We start from the raw sequence: 20,890 nt of genomic DNA, 5'->3' as shown, positions 1-20,890 counted from the left end.
CATGGTGGGTGTCTACAAAATGGCAACAAAATATCAAAAGCAGTCTCAATGAACTTGGGGAAAAAGCTTTTTTTGATTTTCATTTTTTTACGTGCAAATGGTGCGTCGTACAAGAGTAAGTCTAGGGACCGAATTTGCTGTAAAATAAATGGAGATTTTAAAAATAATTTTAGTTTTTAGAAAAAGCAGTGGCGTACTATTTCTTTCTTCAAAAATGTTTAATCCAAACCTCGTACGGACGTCATTGGCAAAGATTTTAAAACATTTTTTACATCAAACAATGCTCCTTAATGATTAATAGGTGTGTACAAAATTTCATAAAAATATCTGGAGTGATAAGAAAATTATAATAAAAAAGGAAATTTGTTCTTAAAACTGTAACACCCTGTAGCTCAAAAATTAAGAGGTTTAGAACATATGTTGATATTAAGGTTTCTTCTTAAAATGACCCAAAGATTCACACCCTTAAGTATCGGCATTCAATTAATAAACACCCTGTATAGTACGTCGATTTTCTCAAAAATGTTTAGGCCTCTGAAAATTCTGAAAAAATTCAGGTGGAGAGTAATTAAAAATTTAGTGTCTTAATGGCCCCCTTGAAAGAGGCGTAGCGCCACAGGGGGGCCGTTTTCGGACATATGTCGATATGAACATTTTTACTCAAAATTACCTTCACTATAATCTGTGTTCGTTTGGCACACCGGAAATGAAACACCCTGTATATATATAGGAAATTTTTTAAGATCACTTATAAAAAAGAATAATTACAATTATATTCTTATTGTTATTATTATTATTTATTTATAATAAAGACACTTTAAAAAATCACCAACTTAAAGAATTCTAAACAAACAAGCTTTTAGTGTTAAAAATTATTAGTAGGTTCCTATATAAAACAGTAATTTTAACAAAGAAAAAATGTTTAACAACATTTTCAGTCTTCATCTGTATCTTCATTCTTAATAAAGTCCCTAACGTCTGGTAAATTATCCCAAAATTCAGGATCCCAAGATGGAAAAAGACCAGTAAACTCAAAGGGTTCTTCACCTTGATTTACAACTATTACTGGAATATCTTCTCGCCCTTGACGTTTCAAGAATCGCTACAATAGAACAATTTTTTATATATATGTTGCAAAAAATATATAATTTTTCACCTCGGCAAATACGGGCCCCTTTTCTATTTCTCTCTCTGTTGCTCCTTTGCCAATCCAGACATAAACTTCATCTCCTACATCCATAATCATGATATCATCATCATTAAGATCTGCTTGTTCATGATCTTCGATAGTTTCCAACTTGAATCTATTTCCTTTAGCACGAATTTGGCAGTGATATAGATGACCCTCTCTGCTGACTGAACGGAACAGACGAGGATGAAGTTCACCATGAGCTTGCCATGACCTATAAATAAAAAAAAAAAACGCATTGTAATGTTTGAAAAATTGTAATTTCTCACCTAAAGTATTGGGTGAAAGCAGTAGGCTCAGCTCCCTGAATAATCCTCTGTACATGTGTCCATGAAGGATAATTTTTGGATGTAACAAATTCATCAGCTTTTCGCAAAGCTTCCTTTCTTTCTTTTTCATCACATTGTTTACCGATCCAAACATATAAATCAGCATCTGTAGTGTCCAAAATATAACAATCATTAGAATCCAGTATCGAAGCTTCTAAAGGTTTTTGAGCAACCTTTTCAATATGAATTGCACCAGAATTGTCCGAGACACGATATAAAGACACTTGGTTTTCTTCTGTTAACTCAAAATCATCATCATCGCCTCCTGCACTTTCTTCTGGAACTTCATCTTTAGATCCTTCACCCAAAGCTTCAAAGAACTCCTCATAATCACTCTCTGGACCAAATTCATCTACAAAATTAGTCAATTTCAATTTTCTACCAACCATCTTTAAGACAAATAACGTTAAATATGTAATTGAAAATGTTATAGAATGAACGCGTAAGTAGATTTATAATTGCGTTATTAATACATTCAAAGAATCAAGTCCTACCGATAATGATAACTTTTGCTTTTCCAGCATGGTCCTGATCTCTAATTTGATTAGCTGCATTAATAGCTTTAAGTTTCTCAACTCGTCTCGCTTTAGAACCAACATAAACATAAATTTTTCTTCCCATATCAAGGATGAAACAGTCCCCATTATTCATAGAAGCAATAGATGGTATAACTTGTTTGACACGAATATTTCTTGAGCCTTTGACTTGGAATAAACGTTTCTCGAAAGCATTAGGATCTACATGTTGAAAGCCAGAGCTAACGCCTCCAGGAAGATAGCGCACACCACCATTCTTAAAGTGTGATAAGAACAGTTGGGATTCATGATCTTGTATTTCGCGATGTTGAATGGGTGCTCCATTCAAAACTTCGTCTAATTGTACTGTTAAAATTGCTGCCGAACCAGCTTCGTCCTAAAAATAATGAAGTCAAACCCAGAAAATTAACAAAATTTTCCTTTGGTTATTTTTAAATCTATGGGCAATAAATTATTTTTTATGGAATTTTATGGAATTTAAAAAACCTGTATGAAATAATAAATTAAATATATTCACCTGGGTAGTTTCTGCCCCTAACCAAAAATGGAGATCATAGCTTTTTGAACCATCTTTTCGTACTTTTGTCTAAAAATAATTTTAATTGTAATGCGTGTTTTTACTAAACAGTCACACGTAACTTACAGCTAACACAATGTAAGAATCTCCCGTATATAATTTGCCATATTGATTTTTGGGATACGGCACTGGCTTGAAGTCCTGAAACAATAACAAAATTAACGTTGTTCTAATCCATAAACGCTTTCTCCTTAATTCGGTGTTGAAATAGATAATTAACGGTAAACAAAAACAGCCGATATATCATCGTTTTATTTTCACGAATTAATGGAATTCTGGTTTTCTGGCAACACTATAAAATTATTTTTAAATCAGTGGGATTTAGTTTATTACTTTTTAACACCCACTTGATTTTATATAAATTACAGTAAAGTAATCAATACGCATGAATGCCAATTAAAACCCTACTATGTCAATTATTATTAGGTACTTTATTAGGTTTCACGTCCAAACAACCCTTCGGGTGTGTCGATTTTTTTTTTCAAAAATATTTAAATTTCAAGACCATCTCCAGTTGCTTTCCTATCAGATCTCTATATCTGTCTCTCCCTATATCTATCACGTATGTCTCCTAAAAAACGCCGCAAGCCATAACTCCGTTATTTAAAGTCTTATTTTAAAAAACAAAAAATTAAATGAAATGGCTCTAAATACACTATAAAGCAAGCCTATTAGAGTTCATTTACTATTTTTTTTTTTTTTTTGAAAAGTGATGGTCAACTTTTCTTTTTCAAATGGCAATATAGTTTTTTTGTTATTTATTATTGTGCAGATTTATTTTCTGAATCCAACGATGTATATGAACAAGAACGAACTAAAAGAGCCATAAAAAAGTTAGCTATTGGAACTAACAATGAAAATGTATTAGCTTCCTATCAAGTAGGTATCATTATTGGTTGCAAAAAGTGGCAAGCCTCATACCATTGCTGAGAAACTTACATTACCGGCCGCTAAAATCATGGTTTCTGCTATGTTGGGAGATAAAGCTGCAAAGGAATTAAATATAATATCCTTATCTAATAATACGGTAGAAAAAAGAATTGATGACATGTCAGAAAATATCAAAGAACAGTTGATTGAGAATGTAAAAGCAAGCCGATATTATGTTATGCAATTAGATGAGAGCACTGGCATTTGTCCGTTACAAGCATGACAACAGCATCAATCAATTTTGTTCTATCAACATCTCCATACGAATACTACAGGTGAAGCGATATTTGAAGTTTTGAACAACTTTTTATCGATTCATAATATTAAGTGGGATAATTGTGTGGCAGTAAGCACAGACGGCGCATGTGCTATGACAGGAATGCAAAAAGGACTTCAAGGTCGTGTCAATGCAATAAACCCATCAATCATCTGGCATCATTGCTGCATTCATAAGGAATTTCTTAAATAGTATATCTTATCTATGATAAGGAAGCTTTAGTTGCTAAAAATATGCCGGCTAAATTAAAAGCTGTTGTGGACATTATACAGGTGGTGAATTTTATAAAAGCTAGGCCTTTAAATTCCCGCATTTTTCGTGTGATTTGTGAAGACATTGGAAGCATTCATACACAGCTGCTATTGCACGCGGAGGTGCGCTGGTTACCTCGTGGAAAAGTTGTGACTCGTGTTTTTGAGTTGAGACGAAATCGTAATGTTTTTTTTTTAATTCGGACAAAACAGGCAACGTCAGAAGTACACTATCACTTTCATGATTTTAAATGGCTTTGCATGGTAGCTTTACTTAGCTGACATCTTTAGCGCTTTAAATATGCTAAATTTAGGCTTACAAGGTACAGATGATATCAATATCTTCATTGCTGAAGAAAAAGTGGAAGCGGAACTTGATTTATGGATAAATCGGTCACTTCAAGATAATTTTGATCATTTTCCTACTCTTTCGTCATATTTGTTATCAACTGGCGGGACTATGTTGCAAAAGGAAACTCAAGAATTAATCATTGAGCACCTTCGAGCTTTGAAGTCCTCATTTCGGGATTATTTTCCAAACCCAAACCACAGTGAAAATTGGATTATGGACCCATTTCATGTAAATGTTACAGATGTCACAGACCCGTCATCTACCCAGGAAAACCAATTAATTGAACAACGAAAAAATAAGTTGTGATTCAATTTTAAAAAGAACATTCAAAGAATGTACGTCAACAAATTTTGGCTAAATTAAAAATCTGATTATAAGGAGTTATCGGAATTGGCGCTGAAGCAGTTGTTACCTTTCCCCACAACTTATTTGTGCGAAAAGGGTTTTTCCACTCTTGTGTATGTAAAAAATAAATACAGAAATAGGCTACAAGTAGAGGCAGATTTAAGGATCCAACCAAGCAACATCAACCCTAACATTACGACTTTGGTCGCGAAAAGGTAACATCAACCATCTCATTAAAATTAAATAAACATAAATACACTTATGAGAGGAGCAAAATAGACCCTTGACAACATTGCAAATAAAAGTATGATTATTGAAAGTGTTTTTTTTCTTTTTTTTTTATGGGTCCGCGGATCATTGTAAAGTAATGCTAGGGGTCCGCCATTGAAAAAGACTGCCTTAGGATATCTGATGTGGGACATATCCGTATGTCCCAGATCCCAGGTGTGCACGGTTCTGACTATGAGTAACTATAGGACTTTCGAGGGATATCTTACGTTACGTTAAAAATCAGGATCTTCTCCAGATATCCCACCGCATTTTCCAGGGACATATTATAGTGTTGACCATACAATATCCTCTGGATGTCACTATTTTTCATGTTTAATAGCTATCAAACGTATTTAAGTAAAATTTAGTCGAACAATAAAATTATCGACTAAAAACTTTTTCACAGAAATAAAAATGTATATTTCCGAAAGCCTTAGGTTTTTGTTAAGAATTAAGTATCCTCCTCTCAGTAATGAGGATACTAATTTATTTAAAAAGATATATTTTATTAGTTTATCTTACCTTATAAAACAAGTGTTTTCGGAAAAAAATATTGGACGAAAGTGGCTTTTGATGGGTTAACTAAGTGGTTAAAATTTTGGGACTAATTTCTCTATGCTTCTACATGGATGTACATAATTCTTAATATACCTAATTCACACTAAAAATAATCACTCATAATTAGTCGTAAAAATTACTTATAAAATTTAAGCTCACGTTTCACGTATTTTTTATTTACGCCAAACTACATTTTGCGTCATTCCATATCAATATCCAAAAATATAAAAACTCATATATTGTATTTTTATAAAGTTATTTCCAAGAATTATTGTTTGTTAAGAGCCAAGTGAAAACCTGTCGTTTTTTTTATATAGTACCTATATAAAAGTCTAAAAGTCTAAAGTCTAAAATTTTGGAACTTACTTCTGGGCACCCGTGGAGATTTATATAAATAACTCTCAAATAAGAAAGGTCGCGTTCTTTTATTCATTTTGATGTGATGAATTGTCCCAATAAATTCTATATCTAATTATATATTATATTCTAGTCTTTGATTGGGTGTACAGAATTCATCACATCAAAATGTTGATATATATATACAGGGTAGCCCATCGAAAACGTACCGCATTAGGCATTACAGGGTAGTAATAAACTTTTCGGCAAAATCCAAAAACAGGTAAACTTTGCTTCTGAGGGGGACAACTTTTGGCGCAAAAAGCATAGCAAAATCTTCAACCCCCTAAGTGGGAGTGCCATCCCCCAAATTTTTTAAATGGGAATGGGGGTCAGGTGGGGGGTCATTAGAAAGGGCTTTTAATTCTCTATACATCGATTCTTACTGAAAAATACGAAAATCGATTTAATTTTACTTCAAAACTTACGGTATTAGCTTGGTAAATTCCTTCAAAGGAATTCGCTGGGTTTTTTTCTGATTTGCGAATTCTTTAGCCTGATTTTGGTGAGCAAAAAATTGTCCGCTTTTTGTTTCGTATTTAGATAGACCACAAGAAGTTGCTAGATAACTGTCTTGTGACTTGTAGTTGAAGAGTACCAATACTGCCGAGTCTTTTAAATTGATTAATTATGGTGTACTCAATTCCAGAAAGAGTAGAAATTATTGAGCTTTTTTTCAAAAACAATGAATGCAGAAATCGGGTCGCCGAACTGTTCAACCAACGGCATCCTGAGAAACATGCGTCTGGAAAAATTGTTCGCGAATTGGTGGCCAAATTTCGCGAAACTGGCTCCGTTCATAACAAAAAGAGGCAGGTTGAAAAACCGGTACTAAATGAACCTACGGAAATAGCGGTATTGGGGCAAGTGGCAATAGATAGTACGCCGAGTACAATGCAATTGGCTACTGCGATAGGAATGAGTCGTACAAGTGTCCAACGAATATTAAAATAATACAAATTCCATATCCTTATAAGATTCGGCTAGTGCAAGAGCTAAATGAAGACGATTTTGATCGTCGTTTGCAATTTTGCGAAATAATGACTGAACGAGCGATAAACGATAATTTCCTCTTTAATGTGTGTTTTTCGGACGAGTGTACGTTCTTCTTGAACGGTTTAGTGAATCGCCATAATTGTCGTTACTGGGCTGATACCAATCCAAGGATTTTCCATGAGACACACTCCCAACACCCCCAGAAGTTGAATGTATGGGCAGGTATTTTTGGAAATTCCATTGTAGGTCCTTTTTTCCTTCCTGGAAATTTGACAGGCGATATGTTCTTGGATTTACTACAAAATGTCATCGACCCAGCTCTAACAAATATCATAGAGGACGACCCTACTTACAATGAACACGAACTGATTTTCCAGCAAGACGGAGCTCCTCCACATTACTCGCTCAATGTGCGCAATTACCTAAATGAGACGTATAGGACGAATAGGTGCAGGTGACTTATGCAAATTTTTAAAAACTATGCATAAGTCATCTTATATTGGACAAATTTTTCACAATATAATATTGTGCTTTTTCATTTTAAATTTGAAAAAAGCTTGCATTTTTTAAATGTTGTAAGCGTACCAGGAAAATATTTTTAATAGGCACGTGGATACGTTGGAAATGAAATGAGCGATATAATTATGATAAAATCGAAAACAGGTAGTACGCTTAGCGGTGAATTTTTTTTTTTTGTAAATTAAAAACAGAAAGGACATCTAGTAATTTTATTAGAAATTATATTTTAAATGTGTAGAAAACTATTTTAAATGTTATTTGTTTATATGATAATAAGTGGAAATAACTAAAACGTAATTATTATTATTATTTGATTAAATTATGATATATTTGACTTAAGTTTTTAATGTCAGTTTTGTCGTTAATACTGTTTTTATTTTTTTTTTATTTGAATCATTTCTTGGATTAATCTTTTGTTATAATTTGGTTCTCTGACAAGAATTTTAGTTTGATCAAAAAAAATAAATAAAATCATCGTACATTGGATAAATTTTCACAATATAATATTATTATGTGTTTTCATTTTCAACGTGGTATATATATACCACGTTGAATATATTCATTTTCAACGTATCCATATGGATACGTTGAAAATGAAATTCATTTATCCAATGTACGATGATTGATGCATAGTTTTTTAATTTTTTTACGGAAAATGATGGTTTGTTTACGTTTTACTTAATTAATTATAACAATTTTAACAATACGGCTGGAATTATGAGGCGTGCAAGACGATCAATGCGGAGACGCTGCGCAGCATGCATTGCATCCCAAGGACAGCATTTTGAACATTTCTTGTGATGTATAGTGTTTTGAAATCTCTCAAAAATATTAGGTATTGAATTTATTGTTACACATTTAGCAATCAATAGAAACTGGCAAATAGCAACGTATGTACTTAAGTATGTTCTTATTTGATTTCCCAATTATCTAAAGAGCAGTAAATTTTACGTATACTTTATTGCTACAAATTGATTGTACATTTTAAAAACATTGAAAATTATTTAAAAAACCAGTGGCGTACGTAATCCCCTACTCCCCCAGTAACTACGCCACTGGAGTGTATTTTGGAATAAGTTATCCATGAAAAAATAGTCTCCATTAAAAAAATATCATCCCCCAAATTTTATCTGTAAATCTTTTATGCAAGTGAAGTTATAGGAAAAATAATATAAATATTTGAAACTTTTAATACGCGTTTCTCCGTAGGGAAGTGTCCTATCAAAAATTTGTATAGGGCAAAATTTGATTATTTTCATCGGTAGAATACGCCATTAAAGTCTGGCAAGACTTATCATTAACATAGGTATATTCTTATATCTCTCTACATAAAAATACCAAATATTTCAGATTTTTGTTTACTCTTGGCAATAAATATAAAAGTAAGAACGCATTTTTCTATTTCAAGGACTATAATCTCCTCTCACAGTGACAATTAGTCTCATTTAAATTTAAATGTGATAACAAAAATAAAACGATCACAAATTTATGGTACAGTTCATAGCATTATCGATAAAATTTTCTCGGAAGTTAATCAGTCGCTTCAGAGAAAAAAATCATAAAACAAAAATGTAAATATGTTATCGATTTACCATCTATAACAGATATATAAAAGTATATAGCAGTACCTACATTATTTACGAACAGTAAACGTATTCGATCATAAATAATATTTATCAACTTGTTTAAAATTAAGACCTAATCATAAAATGACTACAAAATTTCAAAACTTTTTATCATTATATTTGTGGTGTACATAAATGTTTATATAAATACACGAAACTGCGCATTGCGCACAAGAGATTATAAGTAGGTATTTGGTTTATCACTATCAACGACTAAACGTTATCAACTCTATTAATGCTAATTTTTTATATGTAATATATTTATAAGTTAACAAATTTTAATGAGCAAGTTTCGATATCAGTAACCTATTTTACACATATTATAATTCTATTCTTAATCATGCAAATGCAGGATTTTTATAAAATACTGAATATTTCATATCTAATTATTTTAGATTAGCTCATCATAAAAATGTGCCTAACTGTATAAGTTTATCCAATACTGGATTATATGTCACAATTAAATACAATAGAATCACAAAAATAGTTATTTGCGGCAACCTCTGTCAAGAAGATTTTCGGTACATACAAGAAATTTTTTTAAATGTTACCAAAAAGTTGCAGCAGGATCCGGCAGTTCATTGGAACGAGATAAGTGTGAACGCCATCATTTAAACCTGTGCGTCTACCACCCCGCGCTACCGGCCCGGTTTCCAGCATTAAATGTTTAGGTAGGTACTATACAATACAGGTATAAAAATAAAAACAATATGCAAACGCCCCCCAATAAAGGCGTAATTTAAGGTTATTCTCTTTGGGTAAAACTTAAAGCGTCCAAGATCTCCAAACTTCCTGTGTATAGATTTAGAATAGGTATATAATAGGCTTTGTACTTGATAGGATTTAGAAAATAACAGGTCTGTTCCAACAAGAGTCAGGGATTGGTTCCAAACCGTCAGAAATGTGCACCAACTAATTCTTGTGATATATTCACTGAAGACACATTTAGAACTTAGCTGGCCAAACATTTCAAACGGTTCGGAACCATCCCTGACTCTTGTTGGAACAGACCTAAAATTAGGTAGGTATTTGCAAGATGACTGGACAAGAAATTATAAAAATAAAAAATGTTATAATTGCATAGAAAAAGCCAATGGGTTAATCGAAATGGAGCGAATTATTTAGTGTTATATTATTTGGTTTGTTCTTTTGCTATGTATTAAAGTGGCATCACACATGCGGTATTCGCGAGTGGTGTCTGAATCAGCTAATCAGCAATACCAGTAGAGGTAGTATAATTATTATGTACAATCGATAAACTAATATTTATCGAATAAATTAAATATATGTATAATTAATTTACACGTAATTTTTGTCAACGGTTTAAATGGAATTTACGTACCTATATAAAAATCCTATTTCCCTTTTCCTAGAGATAAACAATAAAATTTTTACATGAATAAAATTGATCCAAATGGAACAGAGAAAATCGATAAAATACACAGGCTACAGGCAACATGAACAAACGCAGCTCTCCCAATATTTTACTGTTATGAATATATATGTACCTATATTCTTTTCTAAAGTAGAAGTTTTCATAATTCTAACGTTCAGTAAGTGCGAGAGTAAAAAGCCTATAGTTTTCACTCTAACGACCTTTAAGATTAAATATTTTTAATAGGAACATTTTATAACTGATTAAAAAGAGAAATTAATATTTTAAAACTGAAACGTGAAGTTTTAGAATTACCACAAACTTTCGATCACTGTATATTTTTATAACTTTTCTTTCTTACCTCTATTCTCCATATCTCAATACCAGCTTCCTGGCCGGCATCCTCAAATGCTGGGTCCATAGTTTTGCCACTGCTACCAGCTCTTTGCTTTTTTGCTAGAGTTGATGTAAACTGGGACGGTCTCTTACTGGTTGTTAGTGTTACCGCTAGTGCGTCACAATTATCCGAACGAAACGTTACTAACAGGGCGGCTGAGGCACAAAAAATGAGAACGGCATTTCGTAAGAGCCGACGTAGCACACCTGTTTGCATCATCCTGTTCATGCGCAAATTCTGTACCAACAAAAATATTTGTACCAGGCGATTAAAATAAATAACTTATACATATAACAAAATGATTTCTCTAAAATAAAATAAAAAATAAATGAATGGGGGGGCAGTCATGTTAACAGACATCGACAGCGGTACTCCTATCCAATACAGTACGTTATACCAGCTATACTATAAATAAACATTCTAATCATTGTATATTGTTGATATTCTGCATAGATTAGAGAAATATATATATATATAGAGAGAGAGAGAGAGTAGGTATACAATACAAAAACAAAACATAATTTAATTTCTTACCTTTTTGTACGATTAAGCAATATTTCTTCACTATTATCTAACATAGACGATGTGCTTTGTTTTTCAGTGTGAAACTTACTAAATTTACATAAATAAATAAGTCCACTCTTATAGTAATCAATGATTGACCTGACTGGAGGTCACCATGTTTTCAGATAAACGATATCTCATTAAGAAATGGAACTGCATCATTTCACAATAAAGTTCGCAAAGAACTAAATTATACAAACAATATATTATATTTTCCGATTTCTGGATAACCTGATTTCGACTTTTTCTTTAGTTACAGTACCTAGTCATTTGCCTTAATTTAAAGGTGCACGCAAGAAAGGTGGATTTTGGGAGTCACAACCTTTCCACGATACAATTAATTTCCCTGTTTTTTTTTCTTGCAATAGCAATATCGTGTATAGGTATTTTGGATGTAGATTCAACGAAACAATCAGCATTCAAAATAATTGAGGCCAGCTCTGAGCCATCTATAAACAGTTTTTAGGAGTCGCATTCTGGCGTTGACAATAATTTGTAGAGAAAAACCACCTCTTATTTGTTTTTTTGTCCGATCATACCTGAAATACTTCTTTAATTGGCCTTCGCCATAGAAAATATAGTAGGTAGGTACTATATTTTCTATGGCCTTCGCCCATTGGACATTTAGCCATCGTCACAGTTCATTTATTTATAATATTTAGTAAGTATTTTTCTACTTCTTCAAAATGGACCTTTATGCAAATAATTCTGTAAACCACAGCACAGCTATGAAGTTATTGTTATTATTGTATTAGTTAGTGTTAGTACAGAGACAAGTTAGCACAGCTCATATTAAGCTGTGAAGTTAGTATCATAGATTAGGTAGAGTTGTTACTGTTGTTAGTATGTGATGATGATATGAAGAAGAAAAATGTTAAGCGAAGAATGTGGAATATAGGTTATGTTATAAATAATTAGTAAAATTCCATTTAAGCTTTCATAAATTACTAAACACCGAGTGGTTTGATTTTGTGAATTGTCATAACAATGATATTCAAAAAACAAATTGTATCACAGAAAATGTGGTGTACATTAAGTGCAGTATTAAAATCGAATGTATCAATTTGGTCCCCGTTAGCGGAGGCATTTAATACAAGACCAATGCAGAAATTTAATTTCCGAAGACAAGATGTAGTAAGTTCTTAGAAATGTGTGTACCTAATTGTGTAAGTATCCATTTATTTATTTAAGGGTTTATTTGGTGTTAACGAGTTGAAAGCGTGTGAAGGATTTCAATCATTAAGAGATCAATGTATTTCAAAGACAGACAGTTTAATAAATGAGGCTTTAAATGCATCAAGACATAGGAAGATGGTAGAAATATTTGATGATATGTCAGATTCCTTATGTCAAGTAGCGGATTTAGCAGAATTTATTCGCTTAGCTCATCCGGAAGCAAAATATAGTCGAGCTGCAGAAGAAGCTTGCTGTGCAGTTAGCGGAATTGTTGAAAAGTAAGTATAAAAAATGTTCATGTTATTTAGAACTATTTTAATTAGGTAGGTAATTTATATTATTTTTCAGATTAAATACAAATGTGGATCTGTATAACGCGCTAAAGCATTCAGTATTATGTGGTGACATAAAAGCAACTACAACAATTGACAAGCATGTAGGTAAATTATTTCTTTTTGATTTTGAACAGTGTGGTATTCATTTATCAGAATGGGAAAGAAACAGAATTGTATCTTTGAATGATGCCATACTTAATCTTGGACACCAATTTGTTTCTGGAACGGCCAGCCCTAGAATGGTTAAGAAAAGTCTGTTACCAAATAATGTCAGAGATGTGTAGGTAGACTTTATAAAATTGGGTTATTAATTTGCACACTTATCATTCATCATTTTTATTAGCTGTTGCATATTGCTAGATATTGACAAGTCGTATCTGCGATGTATGCAAGACACTTAGACAACCACAAATAGAAATAAGCTGATTCGGATGTGGCCATTTTATCTTAAATAGAAATGGTTGTGTTATAAAAGACACCCTTGTGTATCTAATTATGCGATGCATTGTACGAATATATTAATAGTAAAACGTGATGTTAGAGCAGTTTATTTTGTTCCTAGAGCAATCCAAAACAGATTGCAGCAGTAAGACGCATGCGCATTCTGATATAATGCTTACATAAGGTTCAAAATTCATTGCTTCGAATCAAATGAGATTGCATCTAACTGTTAGTATACTGAAAGAATGCAAAAATGGCTTATTTTGGAAAGTATTTATTGCAGCTACAAATCCAAACCCTCTTGTTTTCAAAGGTGCTGATCACAAATCCATTGATCAGGACCCTCCCCAACCCTCGCAACCCCCTGCAACGGACCAAAACTACCCCCAATCTGGTGTTTCTTTAGTCCTTTTTTAGCAGTTATAGGATTTTTCAAAAGTTATATGATACTGTCACCCTGACATTCTTGATCAGTCACAAATTTACAAAAAAAATTATATTCATATAAATAATAATATTTATTATTTGTCCACAAACAATTTCCAGATAGAGGCTGTCAAAAATGAATAGAAAAATATGGTTTGCAAATAACCTTTGATAATAGCCGTGCAAATAATTGTTCTTCCACTCATAGATAAAATGTTTACTTACTTTACATTATTACTATTATTATATCATAAATTAGTACTATAAAATTTTTACTATGTACATATATCAAAAACATTAAGTAATCCTAGCAACATGCAACAAGATTGTACATTTTTATAAATGCTTTAAGTAGTTATCTATCATAATTGTTAATAAAAAATAATTTGCAATGGAAACTTAAATAAAAGAGACTAATTTCAGTACTTTCTTGCTTTGAAAACAAAACTGTTACATTGATGTTTTTATAATAATTTTTTTCTATTTATAATATTTTAAGGCAAGTTATGCTTTCTACATTTTATGGCTAAAGCCTTAGGTAGGATATATATTTAATTATTATTTTGTTTATTTACACTTTTTTTTACAGATTTGTTAGTGATAATGATGAAATAATAGTTTCTGGTTTATATACCGACTCCTTAAACCCTACAGCTCGTGAAATGGCATACAGGATTTTTCTTTATCCAGATACTAATCAGGACTTAATTCTAAATGAATTACTTACGGCAAGGCATGAGTTAGCGGAAATTTGTGGATTTTCTTCATATGCAGACAGAGCACTGCGTGGAGCTACAGTTGATGATCCGACCAAAGTGAAGACTTTTTTGTATAAATTATCTCAAGGCATATGGTACAAGGCGAAACTTGATTTTGAATGCATGGAAAACATGAAGAAAGTGGAAAACTATTTATTTACTCCTTTAGGTTCCTGGGATGTTCCATATTTTACCCAAAAGGCGAAAAAAGATTGGTTTAGAGTATCATCTAAAGAATATTCACCTTATTTTTCTTTAGGTGCTTGTATGGATGGGTTGAATTTACTGTTTCAATCATTATATGGAATTCAGCTTATTAATACAGAAGTTTCAGGTGGAGAAGTTTGGAACTCTGATGTGTACAAGTTGTCGGTTATACACGAAACTGAAGGACTGCTAGGTTATATTTACTGTGATTTTTATGAACGAACTGGAAAATCGAATCAAGACTGTCATTTTACTATTAGGGGTGGTCGAAGACTCGCTGATGGCTCATATCAATTACCTATCGTTGTGCTCATGTTAAACTTACCAACACCTAGATGGTCGAGTCCATCGTTATTGTCACCTAATATGGTTGATAATTTATTTCACGAAATGGGCCATGCTATGCATTCAATGTTAGCACGTACTCAATACCAGCATGTAACTGGTACGAGGTGCAGTACTGATTTTGCCGAAGTTCCGTCTGTGCTAATGGAATACTTTTCTTCTGATCATAGGGTACTAAAAAAATTTGCCAAGCATTTTCAAACTAAACAGCCAATATCTGAGGATATGCTACGAAGACTGTGTGCATCTAAACGCTTATTTACTGCTAGCGAAACACAGTTACAAATATTTTACGCTGCAATAGATCAGGCCTATCATGGAAAGCATCCGTTAAAAGGTTCAACAACAGAAGTTTTAGCCGAAACCCAGAAATCTTACTATGGCTTGCCATATATTACTAATACTGCATGGCAGCTTAGATTTAGTCATTTAGTTGGTTACGGAGCAAAATATTACTCATATTTAGTGTCGAGGGCTTTAGCGTACTCAATCTGGCAAACATATTTTGAAAATGATCCTTTCAGTCGTGAAAAAGGAGAAAAATATCGTCATGAATGTCTCGCTTATGGAGGTGGTAAACATCCTAAAGATTTAATAACAGACTTTTTACAGGTGGAACCTACTCCGGACATCCTAGCTCGTTCTCTTTTAAATGAAATTGACTATCACCAAAGTCAAGTTGATCTTGTTTTAGGTAAAAAAATTTAAAAATCTATATACCTATCTGCTCGTCTGCAATTTCTAAACAATCTCGAAAGTGCTTCCTTTAATGTAGATATTGGTATTTGTACCTCTAATTGGATCAGCCAATTAATTTGAAGTCATTTAAGTTTCAAGATAAACGTTATGTATCTCCTTTAAAGATTTGTTGAGTTAGCAAATTTTTTTTTATATAATTTAGTGTTTATTCATGTATTTGATTGTAAAAGTAGTTAAACTGAAAATATACATTTTAGAATTAGAAGAACAGTATTTTTGTATAATGGATTTTTTTTAATATACAGTATGGCCTACCAAGAATCGGGACAACCCTCTGAATTTTTTTTTGTGTAATAGCCTTCTGATGTACTTGCTGAATTGCATAAATACCATATGATCCTGTGATTATTGCTGTGTACAATTCATTTTGCAAAACCACTTTAGGGATTTTTTTATTCAAAATTTGACTAAGTAGCTAAGTGATGCTGAGTAAGGACTCGGCATCACTTAAAACCTCGGCATCTCTAATATTATCAACTTATTAACACAGAATAATTTCTTAAATACAAGATTTAAGTTTTAAATCTTCGTGGCCCAGTAAGAATTAGGATGCCCCCCTAATATTTTTTTTGAGACACATGATTCAACTGAAGTTTTTTTTGGTGTATAGTGATCTTCTAGATGTACTTGTAAAATAATTATGGTGATTTAGTTATTGGTGCTCCATCGCCTGCTGTGATTTTTTTTGTGGGTGATTTATTGGAGAATGGTTTTGTTTTTTTTTTATTAAAAATCTGGCTAAGTAGCCTCAATCAGCATCAAGTGGCATTTGTTGAACCAATTACAATGTTCTAGTCGGTATTCCATGGCCTGCTGTAATTATGTGAATGTAGTTCAAAATATTGATAAAAATAATGTCAATTCGTCCTGCTCAAAAACATTCATGAGGAATGCCTGATAATCGGCCCACTAATGTGGTTTCCCCCCTTGCCGGAAGCATTTGAACAAAAACCGACCATCCCCCGCGTGTTCAGAGAACCTGGGTGCGTTAGGGGTAGACCGCCTCTGGAAATATACTTTAAATTTTTGAAATTTTTCCGGCCCCCCATTAGTAATACGTTATTCTAACGGATTTATCGTTCAGTGAAGTGGAACGGTCCATTGCGTCGATTGACCAATCAAGGGCTGGTAATTACGGTGCATCCCCTTATTACAAAAGATTCCCTCTCTGATAATAAAACAATGGCCACGTCCTCCGGATTACTTTTCACCTGTAAACAATCTCGTGTGTAGTAAATTTTGCCATCTACTCGTGGCAAACTTATAGCCCTCGCGGGTGAAGACCACGGCATCTCATTGTTGTAAAACAAAATAGGCTTTCTTAAGATTATAACTTTTTTATTTTCATTGTTTTTGGTTCCAGGCCCATAAACATTACCTTCATCAGACCTGAACTTTTAAGGCTGCAGTCTTCACATCGAAAAAAACCACCCTTTGTCCCCTGGTAAACGCGACTTTTAAATTATCTGTTCTACACAACCAATTAAAGACAGAGTTGTGTAATCTAACCACATGGTCATATACATATATGTATGTATCCAGGGTGTTTTCAAAACAAGTACCACAATAATGGTACCGGTGAATCTACAGTTAAAAAGAAAATGTTTTATATAAAAATGATCTTGGTAAAATGTACCCCTTGGAAGATACAGCTTCTCAAAGTTTTCAAAAAAATATATGGAATAGCGGCTATAATTTGAATACCAAAAAAGGTATAATTGTCAAATTTTATACAAATTTTCTACTAATGCATGTGCAACTTCTCGACACTTTCGAAAATTTCTGCCCCTTGGAGGCGATTGAAATCCTCTTAAGTTATTTCTTGCTACAACTTTTTTGTTTGACAAAAATTGAATATATTCAAAATTATGTAGCAGATAGCCTGATTTATTTTAAAATTTTTACCTCTCACTTATCTGCTTCAAAACTTTATTAACAAAAAAATTAGATTCATTATCATTCGTATTACAACTCGTACGATTGCAGCTTGCACCTAATTGTAAGGAATATTTGTGTAGGCGGCTGTCGTGATAATTTCTTATATGACGTACATATTTTGTAGCTCTATATCATACCCACATCAATCACTTTTTAACGAATTCAAATTTCTATTAGCATTATTATTAATGATAGGTGTATTACAATAATCCAGTTTAGTTACTAAAAATTCAGTAAAGTTAAATAGGTATAAAAATATGAAAATCTGCCTATCTATTTTTTACCCTATTTTATTAAAAATATGAGTTTTTTCCAGAGAAAAAAGAGGTAGCACTAAAGAGAAATAAAAATTGTCAAAATAACTAATATACCTATTTCCCATCTTCCCATATGTTTGAAAATGAATTTTCATAATTATATCTATAGGTACAAGACAAATACGTATTAAACGCGAGTATTAATTAATATGTAAATTTTAATATAAATTATTAATAAATACCCTGAATGGGAATCTAGCAAAATACCTATATACGTATTTAATATTTATTTCCTTTAAAATAAATATTGTTTTCTTTTCTCGACCTAAATAATTAAAACCAGTTTTTCTTCAAGTGAGTTTTTCCACGAAATATCTAAACAACCACAACCTGCACTGTGTAAGCCCAGATGCGGCGCACGCGCACAGTGTTGCCAACTCTGTAGAATTTCTACTAGAAGTAGAATTTAAGAGCAGGATTACGAGAGCTAAAGTCGTAACACTTCTTAGATGGCGATTGGATGCCCTTTTCCTAATTTCTTGCATAAATTTGAGAACCCAATTTTCAGACGAGAATCTACTCGTCGGTAACTCTCCATTAATAAAATCTAGCCATTCGCCAGTAGATGGTACTGATTAGCATACATTAAATAATGCAAACATGTCATTATAGATGTCCTCGTACACGGCATCGGCAATGAGGTTTAAAAAAACGCCATACAATTTGCACAAAAAACGGGAACCGTGTTTTTATGAAGTTTGGTTATTTCATTTTTATTTCATTTATGATATTGATGTGTCCTGCGTCGTTTGACATCGTAAATATTATTCTAGTTTGTGAGTTGTGTATTGTACTAATACTTTTTTTATTAATTAGTTATTATTATATATTAGTTATTATTATTATTAGTGACCTTTGTGTTGTGAACTATATTTACTGTGTTTATTATTTATTGCGTGTTTATTTCACAATGCCGAAAAGCTTAGGAAAAACTAAAAAAAGGTCAAAACGTGCTAAATCACTTAAATTAATCTGGAAAGAAAGACACCAAAATCTGTAAGATAGTATTAAATAGTTTTAAATAGGTAAAAATGCATAAATTTACTCTTTTTAGATATAGGACTTGTACGGAATTTAGATATATATATATATAATTCAGAGAATATTAGGTACAGTATTACATCAATAATGATTAATGAACAAATAATTTTTATTCGAGACTAGTNTGAATCAGATTTAAAAACGTGCAACAAACACAGTAAGAAGCAACATCAATATTGCTACAGGAGCAATTGCCAATATTATTTTGTCAATCCAATATGGCGACCAAGCCAACGCCTAGTTCATCTTCCATGTCAGATGTAGCGAGTGCGCAAGTTTCAGCTTCTGTTATAACATCATGCTGATTGACCGAATTCAATCCAGACGATACCAATTCATAGAAGAGTGGATCGACGTTGCCACAAGTTCAAAAATTAACTTAATGTGGGTGATGTATCGTATTAATGATAACAAAGACTGCACAAACTCTAAAAAGAAGAAGCTATTGCTACTGTGGCTGGAATCCAGTGCCAAATCAAGAATAAATTTTCGAAAAACCTTTTTGTTGTGATTCCTAGTGCACGAGTTTACGTAGCAGCTAGTTAAAAAATAGCAACTGTAAATCCCTTAACGACTTTGACATTACTCTGCTATTCACTGATCCCATAATGAATTGTTGTGGAAACCATAATCAGATATTGATAAACAACAATCTACACCCAATAAAGAGCTTTTAAAAGTGTTAAGTGAGTTAGACAGACGCTATCGAAGACATTGTTCAACATAGTAATGCTCGTGACTTTAGATGACTTGCTAAGTGTGGCAAAACTGCAGCATCAACACAAGTGTTGCATGACAACAACAGAAAAATAATACAACCATCAAAGGAGAAGTACGTTTACGCAGAGCTGCAAGAATTGAGAACGCTTGTAACAAACAATTGTTGGTACAAGTGTGAAAACTAAGAAAATATTACACTCATTATGAGGAAGCGACTTGGCAACGTTTCCAGTTCCTACTTTAGTTTATAAGAACAAAGCAATGACTTTGCGTACCTCCATGATAGTGCTGCTGATCTATCAATTCTAAGACTAAGAATGAAAAATGTTTATATTATCTGCACGTGCGAGGTTATAACTGTTTCGGCGACCGTAACTTTGAAATTCTGTTTATAAGTTGAATACCGATGATCTAATTCCAGAATGTTATTAGTTATTGGTTGTGATGTTATTTGACAAGGTCATCTACGCGTCAAGAAAAGCGCTCACGGTTCAGAATTATACCATGATCTAGGTCACATCCCAAAAATGTTTACAGATACTACAAATAAACAAAAAAAGGTCAGGACTGGACGAGCCTACAATTAAAAGCATAAAACACTTGTTGCAGAGAGAGACGTCTTTCTATATCACAACAGGAAAATTGCAGATTTTTCTGAAGAATGACAAATCGGTATCATACAGACCCTAACGCCAATCCTATGTTAAACGAATGCCAGGTGCAGTGAACAGTCGACGAACTTGTCCGGGATGCGATTCGTGTGATATAAAAATGGGCACTTACAAAGTGCCTTCTAGTCAAATCCAAAGACAGTAAAAAGATTCGAAAGAAACGTGTTAAAAGAAAGACAAAGTGCTGAAGCTCAGTTGAAAGTGTCATAAGAAGATGTAGTAGGACAACGAAAAGAGCATGCGTGTTCTAGTTTTGAAAACATGAGCCCA

The 20,890-nt window shown here is 32.8% G+C and overlaps 2 protein-coding genes across 3 annotated transcripts; one reads left to right on the top strand and one right to left on the bottom strand.

The window, feature by feature from the left end:
- Positions 1–863: 863 nt before the first annotated feature.
- Positions 864–11,563, bottom strand: LOC108916401 (gelsolin-like). Its single transcript, XM_018722645.2, has 8 exons — positions 11,457–11,563; positions 10,887–11,159; positions 2,698–2,772; positions 2,572–2,640; positions 2,013–2,430; positions 1,459–1,870; positions 1,157–1,403; positions 864–1,102 (listed from the first exon to the last, which is right to left on the bottom strand). The coding sequence occupies exons 2-8, from the start codon at positions 11,148–11,150 to the stop codon at positions 935–937; spliced, it is 1,653 nt and encodes a 550-aa protein (XP_018578161.1). The 5' UTR covers positions 11,151–11,159; positions 11,457–11,563; the 3' UTR covers positions 864–934.
- A 584-nt stretch (positions 11,564–12,147) lies between these two features.
- LOC108916402 (mitochondrial intermediate peptidase) lies at positions 12,148–16,193 on the top strand. 2 transcript variants are annotated; one of them, XM_018722647.2, is made up of 5 exons: positions 12,148–12,620; positions 12,678–12,940; positions 13,011–13,277; positions 14,454–14,881; positions 14,957–16,193. In XM_018722647.2, the coding sequence occupies exons 1-5, from the start codon at positions 12,474–12,476 to the stop codon at positions 15,880–15,882; spliced, it is 2,031 nt and encodes a 676-aa protein (XP_018578163.1). In that variant the 5' UTR covers positions 12,148–12,473; the 3' UTR covers positions 15,883–16,193. The 2 variants fall into 2 exon arrangements, with proteins under 2 accessions (XP_018578163.1, XP_018578162.1); XM_018722646.2 differs by having other exon boundaries at positions 14,454–16,193.
- The last annotated feature ends 4,697 nt before the right edge of the window (positions 16,194–20,890 follow it).

Source organism: Anoplophora glabripennis, unplaced genomic scaffold (assembly GCF_000390285.2).
Source record: "Anoplophora glabripennis isolate ALB-LARVAE unplaced genomic scaffold, Agla_2.0 scaffold1966, whole genome shotgun sequence".
Taxonomy (NCBI): Eukaryota; Metazoa; Arthropoda; class Insecta; order Coleoptera; family Cerambycidae; genus Anoplophora; species Anoplophora glabripennis.
The sequence above is the reverse complement of the archived record's forward strand: the minus strand, read 5'-3'. Positions and strand labels throughout refer to the sequence as shown.

Excerpts from the sequence above, each read along its gene's own strand:
- LOC108916402 (XM_018722646.2), top strand. The coding sequence starts at position 12,474 with ATGATATTCAAAAAACAAATTGTATCACAGAAAATGTGGTGTACATTA. Across the intron at positions 12,941-13,010 it reads GTTAGCGGAATTGTTGAAAA|ATTAAATACAAATGTGGATC; the intron begins GTAAGTATAAAA and ends ATTATTTTTCAG. Across the intron at positions 13,278-14,453 it reads CCAAATAATGTCAGAGATGT|ATTTGTTAGTGATAATGATG; the intron begins GTAGGTAGACTT and ends TTTTTTTTACAG.
- LOC108916401 (XM_018722645.2), bottom strand. The coding sequence starts at position 11,150 with ATGAACAGGATGATGCAAACAGGTGTGCTACGTCGGCTCTTACGAAAT. Across the intron at positions 2,773-10,886 it reads TTGAGATATGGAGAATAGAG|GACTTCAAGCCAGTGCCGTA; the intron begins GTAAGAAAGAAA and ends TTATTGTTTCAG. Across the intron at positions 1,404-1,458 it reads GCTTTCACCCAATACTTTAG|GTCATGGCAAGCTCATGGTG; the intron begins GTGAGAAATTAC and ends TTTTATTTATAG.